At 38.8% G+C, this 10,055-nt stretch overlaps 1 protein-coding gene across 1 annotated transcript; it reads right to left on the minus strand.

The window, feature by feature from the left end:
- Positions 1-236: 236 nt before the first annotated feature.
- Positions 237-7,262, minus strand: LOC132281730 (pentatricopeptide repeat-containing protein At4g33170-like). Its single transcript, XM_059783405.1, has 2 exons — positions 6,413-7,262; positions 237-2,524 (listed from the first exon to the last, which is right to left on the minus strand). The coding sequence occupies exons 1-2, from the start codon at positions 7,260-7,262 to the stop codon at positions 309-311; spliced, it is 3,066 nt and encodes a 1,021-aa protein (XP_059639388.1). The 3' UTR covers positions 237-308.
- Positions 7,263-10,055: the final 2,793 nt, after the last annotated feature.

Consider the following 10,055-nt stretch of genomic DNA (forward strand, 5'->3'; position numbering starts at 1 on the left):
AATGAATATATTTTCTCTTTCTAGAAAATTAGGGTTTATATTCTCATCTAATGAAGGCTCTCACAAGCCTAATTTTCCAAGGTCATTCATGGAGGCTTATGAGTGATTCTTAAAGGCAAAACAATTATCAAGAAGATGGAAATCCAAGAAGAATGCATCTTGCTAAGGGATACACAATAAGTGAGAACATTCACCTTAGAGGAAAGATTTAAAAGTTTACTCAGACCTTTGATATAAGTATTCAATATGTTTAATTGAATGATACATCATATTTTATTTTTGTATAAAACTTGTCTCTATGTGATAAATCAAGATCTATGAATGAAAATCTTTCGAAAAGTTTTTAAAACTAGCACATTTCCCAACAGTTTCATATCTTTGAAAAGGTTGAGAGCTTCTCTACCATGACCGTGCTGAGCTAAACCGACCAACATGGCATTCCACAGGGCAATGTTTCGAACATCTGTACTTTTAAATAAGCAATATGAATCTTCTATCTTCCCACACTTGGCATACATGTCTATAAGCGAGGTCCCAACGAAAGGGTCGGAAGCACAATCTGACTTGATCAAGTTTGCATGAATTTGTCTTCCTTGTTCCAGTGCAGTCAAGTATGAGCTCGCTTTGATGAGGGTAGCGAAGGTATACTCATCAGGTGCTACACCAGATTGCCTCATCTGACGGTACATTGAAAAAGCACAGTCCTCATCTCCATTTTCTACACACCTGGAGATTATAGTTGTCCATGCAATATCATCGGGTGCAGGAATCCCTTGGAAGACTCTGTATGCATCCACCATGTCTCCACATTTAATATACATATCGAGAATACCACCACTAACGCATAAATCTGAGTCAACCCCGACTTTAATTACATAATCATGAATTTGCCTTCCTTGTTCCAGCCATACCAAACAACCACAGGCTTTAGCCACAGTTGCAAGTGTGATCTCATCTGACCTTTCTCCACTTTTGTGCATCATAGCAAAGAGCTCTAAGGCTTTATGCCCATTGTTGCAAATTATATACCCATGCATCATGGCGTTCCAAGTTGCCGAATCAAATTCATCTTTATTTTGAAATAGTAATTCTGCACTTTCCATTCTTCTGTTCCTAGAATAAACATCAATAAGTGCTGTTGATACGAAAGTATCACTGATGATTGCAGTTTTTAGTGCAAGAACATGAACTTGTTCACTCAGACACAATCCTGCAGTAAGTGAAGAGCAAGCCCTCAGGACACTCGCCAATGTAAAATGATCTGGTTTTAAGCCATCATTAACCGTATCCCTAAAAAGAGTCATTGCTTCCTCCTCCAAACCACTCTGCACACAACTTGATACCATTGAATTCCACGAAACTAAATTCAGTTCCTCCATGGTGGTGAAAACCTTTTGAGGAAAACTTAAGTACCCTGTCTTTGAATACATGTTAATGAGATTGTTTGCAACAGTGACATCCAAATCAAAACCAAACTTCACAGCCATGCCAAGAATTTGTCGTCCCAACCCCGAATCATTTATCCCTATTACAGCAGCAAGAGCAACAACAAATGTCACACTATCAAAACCTACATTTGATCTGTGCATATTCCTAAAGCATTCGACAGTGGATAAATTTTCACTAGCTTGGTGATACTGAGGCAAGTATTTATTCCATGAGATTACATCTGAAGTATCATCCTGCAAAAACGATTTCGTTGCATATGCTTGAACTTGCTGTGCATACTTATTGCCTTCATCAAATTCGACCTCAGAAAGCCCGCCAAGAACACAACGAACACTGACATCATCCGGACGCAATTCACTCCGATGAAGCTCGGCGAAGAGAAGAAAAACATCTTTCTTGAGGCCCATTTGGCCGCATGTCTTGAGCATCACATTCCATAACACAATATCCTTTTCAGTTTTAGGCATGTCATTAACCAAAACCCGGGCATCCCTTACTCTTCCGAATTTAGAATAAATATTAACAAGAGCACCTGAAACAAATGCATCCCATTCCAAACAAATTTTAATGGCATACCCATGAACTGTTTCCGAGGCCCATATATATCCCGACATCAAACACAACTTCAAAACAGGAGCTAAGGTGAGTTTGCTAGCCAAAGCAGCAGACAATCGAAATTGACGGAAAAGGAAGAAACCCTCTTGGATGCCATGGTCGTCATCAGAATCAGCAGCGTGCGCGTAGGCGGCGAGAATAGAATTCCAAGTAACGAGGTCTCGTTGAGGGGCATTATCGAACAGGTGGCGTGCGGAGGAGAGAGAACCGCATTTGGAGTACATGGTGATGAGATTGTTGGTGAGGAAGCGGTCTGCAGGGTGCCCACAAGTTACGACGAGCGCGTGTACGCATTTGCCGAGGAGTAAGTTGTTTATGGAAATGGCGGTGCGGAGGAAAGGGAACCATTCCGAGGAGGAAAAGGATGATGATGAACAGTTAGGAGGAAGAGGAGAATAGAGGGCGTTGGAGAGGTGGCGGTGAAGGAGAGGGACAGGGAGAAGAGTGTTGAAGGACGTTGCTGCGGCGGGTCAGAGTTTGGCTTGCAAGTGCAATGTTAGCATTTCTTTGGATACATCCCCTTGGGTTCCCTCGAAATTTCAAAGTGTCCATATTATATTTAAATTGAATTATTTTTATTTCTTTCTAATTTCACAATTTTTATTTCTAAATTAAATATATTAATTTTTAATAGTTAAAAATATCATATTTTACGAATGAGAAGACTTTAAAAAAATACCTTATTTTTCATTTCATTTAAACAAAGAAAGTTAGCAATAAATCACTTTTCTTCTCTAGAAATACCTCTTCCAACTTTCTCATATGGTTTTTCTTCATTTTTTTTTTCTCTCTCCTTTATTAAGCTTTTCAGTTGTTTGTTTCATTTTAAATAGCAAAAGCTTATGTCAAGATAGAGAGTAGTATATAACGAACGTGGTAAAAAAATATTTAACATAACATGATAATGATAAAGATGACTTATTTAATAGATAGGTTAAAACTTGATACGATACGAACACAATACGATAATGATAAAGATGATTTATTTAATAAATAAGTTAAAACTTGATACGATACGATAACTTGAACCGTATTAGCAAGTTGTGTCAATCCCATTAAAAGATCATTCAGATCATGACTTGAAGTTGAAAGACCATCTGCAGGATTTGAACGATGATCAGTTTTGAAATTTGGGTCTTTTTTTGTTTGGGTTGGGCTGAGGCCTTTTCAGTTTTGCATCTTTGTATCTCTTGGGGGCTTAAGCCCTTGTTGGTTTTGTAGTGGTGCTAGCCCTGTGGGATAAGTTAGCCCACATGCTATGGCCGTTTGGCTTCTACATTCCATCCTCATTGTATAATATAGACTTTGATTTACCTTTAGACAAAATAAATAATAATAATAATAATAATAATAATAATAATAATAATAATTGGTGATCGTAGTTCCTTTTTTATTTTATTTATTTATTTTGTGGTCCGGAGGACAACCTTTTAAAATTGATCAGAAATGAAAAGAATATATTGTGGAGACAAGGTAAGGAAAAGATATATCTGAGATGAAAGTGATGGATGTCGACCAATATTGTACAATCATGTCAAGACAGCATGACTCTACTTAAATCTAAAATATATCAGAAACGAAAGAGATGTCCCATATATATATATATATATATATATATATTATATATATATATAAATGGGCAGTCAGGCCAAGATGGCAAGACACTTCAATGCAGAAATTAAAGAGAGTTTGGTGAAGGAGTTAGGAACTTTAACAGGGGCAACTAGAAAGTCAGAAAGTGCTCGAAATTAGAGAAGACAGAGGCTGAGAGAGTGGAGGCGGCTCCACCCTTCAATGGAGGCGGCTCCATTGAAGTGGAGCAGGCTCCACACTCTTGTGGTGGCGGCTTCAAGAGGGTGGAGGAGGCTCCACACTTTTGTGGAGCCAGCTTCTCTTTTGTAAATGCACAGTAAGTGCGTTTTGTTGATTTTTTTGATTACAGGGGCTTAAATGTAATTTTTGAAAAGTGATGTGGGGTTTTAAATGTTTAAAATTAACCTATTAAGACCTTAAAATAGTTAGTATATGCTAGTGTGTTAATATTAATGGACATCGTGAATTTTTAAAGATTAATGTGCATGCTGTCCAGGAAGGAGGAAGACTTAAATTTCTAGTTTGTTTAGCCAATTGAATGGACTGAAATGAAAGATATTTTAGGGATGTTATATCAAAGATATATAACACATAATTAAGGCCTAGGAATGTGGGTGTGTGATCTGGAAAGGGACGTCATGAAATTTAGATATTAATTTAGATGCTGTCAGGAGTTGAGGAAGTTTTACTCGCTGGTTATGTCTTAACTAATTTAAATGGATTAGTATCAAAGTACTATTGGGGTTTCATAATGTGTAGTTTAGACTTCTAAGTGTCATTAAATCATGCACAGGATTTATAGTTAAGGATTGAATGGATGTCGTGAGATTTGAATAGTAACCTGCATGCCGTCAAGAATTGAGGAGGATTTGATTTCTGGTTTAATTTAGCAATTCAAATGGACTAATATGGAGGTATTTTTGGCATTCTAGTATAATGTGCTCAGTTATAATTCTGTTTATCATTATATTGTGCTATGGATGTTAATTGATGAACTGTTATAATTTCTGTTCTGTCAATTTTATGGATATGGATGATTTAAATTGTTTATTGTACTTTAGCAATTTAAATTGAGAATATATGGTTAGAATTATATACCGGATACATAATAGAACCTTGCATATATTTGACTTCTATTATGTTTGTTTCTGTATATACTTGATGTTCATTTGAGTGTGCATCATTTATGGATCATATGCATTATATGCACCGGTATAGGACGGTGGCATATTGGGGATGGATTAGATTAAAAAGCTAAGTCTGTATATACTTGATGTTCATTTGAGTGTGCATCATTTATGGATCATATGCATTATATGCACCGATATAGGACGGTGGCATATTGGGGATGGATTAGATTAAAAAGCTAAGTCTTACCTCTTCATACATATGGAATGAATTAACTAAAACAGTTAAATCCTATATGGATGCATGTCCTATCAACTAAAACAGTTGAACGACATAACGGATGTTTGTTTTACTTTTTTGAATTAGGAAGGATTTATATATATATTTATAGTATTGTGATATGAGCTTGAGTCTCAGGATCATGGTTAAGGTGCGTATATCGCAAAGGTTGAGTAACTAGATATAACTGATGTTCCCTGACAGGAGATGCACATGGTCACTGGAAAGTGTGATTTACGTGTTTCCTTCTATGCAAGCTGAACTACACTATAGGCTAGTGAGCATCCTATAGTGTGTACCTATATATATATATGGATTATTTTAGTTATTGCCGAGTTATTTAGGATGTATCTGCGTATCGGGTTTATGTATGGATTGTAGTATGATGGAACTTGTATGTGGGCCTGACCCACTCTTATTTTTCAGGTTTTCGTCAATACCAAGCTTAGAGTTTGATCGTGATGATGCAGATTCAGACACTCACTCTTCCGACTACATAGGATTTCCTTTCGTATTTAGTGATGGGATTTTGGTTATGTAATTTATTTTCATTTGTAATTATTAGGGGTCCACTGGATGGATTCCCGAGTTGTACGGATTGGGAAAATTAAATTATATTAATATTTGTATTTGGAGGATTCTTGTATTTAGAATTCTTTTCAACTATTATTCTATTTTTAAATCTTTTGTATTCTTGCTTGTTTACATATTAATTGTTTGATATTCCTCGGATCTATGCTCAGACTTGATCACTCGTGGCTCTAGGATCAAGGGGTATCACATGTAGCAATTTTGAAAAGTTGAGGAAAAGTGAGGGCGAGAGGAAAATCCCCGCACCAAATATCCTCCTAAAAACTGGTCCTCTTACCATCCCTGATTCAAAAACGAACATGTTTGGAAAACTCATCCCATCCCTTCCGAATAACTTTCCAAACCGCCGCACCCCAAGGGCCACGCACCTCTAGAGAACCCCACCTTCCTCTAGACTCCCCAAAGCAATAAACAACGACCCTCCTCCAAAGCCAATGCCTCTCCAATCCAAATCTCCACAACCATTTTCCAAGGAGAGCCTTATTAAAAGGCACCAGTCTTCTAAGACCCAAACCTCCATAACGAATTAGCCTGCATACCTAATCCCAATAAACCAGATGAAACTTAAACTCTTCTCCTTTACCCCCCCTACAGAAAGTTACGCTGCAATCTCTCAATCCTCTTCACAACTAAAGAGGGAATCTGGAACAGAGAGATAAAATAAGTAGGAAGGCAGGAAAGGGTGCTCTTAATCAGAGTGACCTGACCTCCCTTGGAGAGATACTGCTTATTTTAACCCGCCAACCACTTCTCAAACCTATCCGCCACAGGGTCCCAAACCCCAACACATCTTGAAGGGCCCCCCAAAGGCATCCTAAAGTAAGAGATGGGAAAAGAGCCAGTACGACAACCAAGAATATCAACAAATAACTCAATCTCAGGGACCTCTCCCACCGGCACCAAAACAATTTTACCCTTATCACCTTAAGGCCAAAAACAACTTGGAACCAGATCAGGACACACTTCAGATATCGAAGCTGGGACACATTTGTATCACATAGAACCAAAGTGTCATCGGTAAACATCAAATGGGAGACCTCCAACTGGGGAGCAGTATCCCTGCCCACCCGAAAGCCTCTCAAAAACCCCAACTTAATAGCCTTGCTCATTAGTTTACTAAGGCCCTCCATTATAAACAGGAACAAGAAAGGGGAAAGCGGATCCCCTTGTCTCAAACTCCTCGAGCTAGAGAAAAAATCGGTAGAAGCACCATTCACAAGAATCGAAAAACGAACACTGGATATACAAAAATGAATCCATCTCCTCCACCGATCACAAAACCCCATCCTTTCCATCAGGTAAAGAAGGAAACTCCAACTCACATGGTCGTATGCCTTCTCCAGGTCAAGCTTACACAAAACTCCCGGGACCCCACTATGCAAACGGGAATCCACACACTCACTAGCAATAAGAACTGAGTCCAAAATCTGACGACCTCCCACAAAAGCATTCTGAGAATCAGAAATGACGCCATCTAGAACTTTCCGTAACCTTGAAGCAAGGACCTTAACAATCAACTTGTAGAAACACCTTACCAAACAAATAAGGCAAAAATCCCTAATATCTATCGCCTCCCTTCTTCGGAATGAGAGCAATGAAAGTGGCATTCAAGCTCTTCTCAAAAGAGCCCTGAGCATGGAAAGCATGAAAAGAACCCATCACCTCCCCTCTAACCACCTCCCAGTACTCTAAAAGGAATCTCATGGTAAAACTGTCAAGACTTGGGGCTTTGTCCCCGTTACAACTCTTCAAAGCAATTAGAACTTCCTCTTCAGAGAAAGGCTCCTCAAGACCCGAGCACTCATCGCTAAAAATAGAGGCAAACTGAAGCCCTTCAAGCAAGGGTCTCCATTCAACAGTCTCAATGAACAACTTCTCGTAGAACTCTTAAATGCCCTTACAGATATCCTCCTCCTTGCAAAGAAGCTCCCCTTTCGCCTGAATCCTCCCAATATGATTGCCCCTTTTATAACCATTGGCCAATCTATGAAAAAATTTCGTGTTACTATCCCCTCCTTGAGTCACAAAGCTCTAGACTTTTGTCTCCACGAGATCTCTTCCATGATCACAATCTCAGCAAACTCCGCCTTACACTCCACCCTCCTAACCTTCAAAGCATTTGCCAGATCCCCTTGACCCTCTGCTCTATCAATATCAGCAATCTCAGCCAGAACCCGAATTTTCCTCCACACAAGATTCTCGAAGATATCTTTGTTCCAAATCTTAATACTTCCCTTCAAGAGACGCAAATGACCTGCAAGCGAATGACTTGGGGTGCCAACCACCCCGAACCCCTCCCACCAAAGACAGACTCTTTTTAGGAAACCCTCAGCCCGAAGCCACATATTTTCAAATCTAAATAAAGAACGTCTACTCCGTAACCCGCCACAATCCAGCATCAACGGAACATGGTCAGAGATAGGACGAGCCAAAGTAGCTTACACAACATCAGAAAACATTTCCTCCCACTCCTCGGACACAAGGAACTTGTCAAGCCGAGAGAGAGTATGGGGAGAACGTCCATTAGACCAAGTAAAAGGCCCTCCCTCCAGAGGCAGATCAATCAACCTAAACTTATCAATGAATTCTGAGAAAAAACTCCATATCAGAAGTCCATCTACCCCCCGTCGACCTCTCAAAAGGAGATTGAACGTCATTAAAATCTCCTCCAACACACCAGGAAAGCATCCATCGTCTTCGAACCTCCCCCAATTCCTCCCAAAGCAGATGACGCACACTATCCTCCGTAGGCCCATAAACACCAGACTAGACCTAAGGAACACCATCCTCCACCAAAGAAAAAATGCATGAAACAAAGAATCTCCCAACATAAGAATCCACCATAGACACCCATCTATTATCCCACATGATCAAGATGCCACCCAAAGAGCCAACAGTATCCAAAATAATCCACTCCATAAATCTCCCACCCCAAAGACAATGCACCACCCTATCCGACGTCTAAGCGAGCTTAGTTTCTTGCAAACACACCACATGACTTCCCCCTTTACGAATAATCGACTTCACCACTTTTCTTCTGACTGAGTCATTTAGACCCCGGACATTCCATGAAAGAATTTGTAACTTCATAGGGAAATAGTAGAATTAGCAAACCCTTTGTGATACCCCCGGATTTTCAAATGCGGGTTGGCCAGGCCCACGCCCGAATACCCGAGGATATCAAAAACAAATCGGCAATAATCGAACACAGAATACAATTATGATAAAAAGGAATAAATAAAATTGCTAAAAGAAAACTAACACGATAATCCAATAATGAAAATCTCGGAATAAATTTTATAAATAAGAACTATTATGGTACATCCAAACCTCCAATACAAATACAACTCGGGAATCCATCTAGTGGACCCCAATTCAAAACCCAACTTAAGATAAACTGAACTAAACAGGAAATCCAAAACTAAATATAAATAGTAGTCCTACGCAGTCGGAAGAATGAGTGACGGTCTCTGCTCAGCACGAACAAGCTCTAAGACTGGAACCGTCCGATACTTGAAACATAATAGTGGGTCATGCCCACGAACAAGTTCTATTCTAACTACAATCCAAATAGAGACCCGATATGCAGATACATCCTAGACAACTCAACAATAACTATATAGTCCGTACACATATATATATCCACACTAAGGGACTCTCACTGGACTACAAAGAGGGTCTCAACCTGAATAGAAGGCAATATGCAAAACGCACCTGAGTGGGCATGAGTACCTAAGCCTAACAGGGTATACCTCTACCATCATAACCAGCTACGCATCCTTCTGCATATATGCTCACTAACCGTCGATCTTGGGACTCAAGCTCATATTGAGGTACCATAATCATATATATAAAAATCTTACCTATCCATCCATCAAAAATTTAGTAAGTCGTTCAACTTGTTCAGCTGATCTGACTTAAGTATAAGTAACAAGTTAGTCATTCAACTTTGTTCAGCTGATCTGACTTAAATATTCATAGCAAGTAATCCAGTTAGTCATTCAACTTTGTTCAGCTGATCTGACTTAAATATAAGTAGGATTTATTTTATAATCCATTCCTTTATTCCAGAATAGGTAGGAGTTAGCGTTGTGATCTAATCTGTACCTAATATGCCACCGTCCCATACCGGTGCATAAAATCCACACATCCAATAATTGATGCAATAAATGCTAAATTTAAACATCAATTAAAATCCAGAGCGTGATATAATGCTAATCAGAAATATAAACTGAGCACATTAATCTAATTCATGACGTACAAATATAAAGCGGTACATCAAATAGTCCAGAATATCATAAGTAATATCATATATTCAATTATTGCATTTAATCTAAACAATAAAACAGTTCTAAGTAGTATGCATTTAATTACAGAATAAGAAATTAACATACATCTCA

Source organism: Cornus florida, unplaced genomic scaffold (assembly GCF_030987335.1).
Source record: "Cornus florida cultivar Cherokee Brave unplaced genomic scaffold, ASM3098733v1 CherokeeBrave_3.0.0_Hap2_Chr11, whole genome shotgun sequence".
In the NCBI taxonomy this organism is placed as follows: domain Eukaryota; kingdom Viridiplantae; phylum Streptophyta; class Magnoliopsida; order Cornales; family Cornaceae; genus Cornus; species Cornus florida.

Bases quoted from the DNA above. Each gene is read 5' to 3' on its own strand.
- LOC132281730 (XM_059783405.1), bottom strand. From the start codon at position 7,262: ATGCCACTTTCATTGCTCTCATTCCGAAGAAGGGAGGCGATAGATATT. The intron at 2,525-6,412 runs GTTTGAGAAGTG...GACCCGCCGCAG, and splicing joins TGGGACCCTGTGGCGGATAG to CAACGTCCTTCAACACTCTT.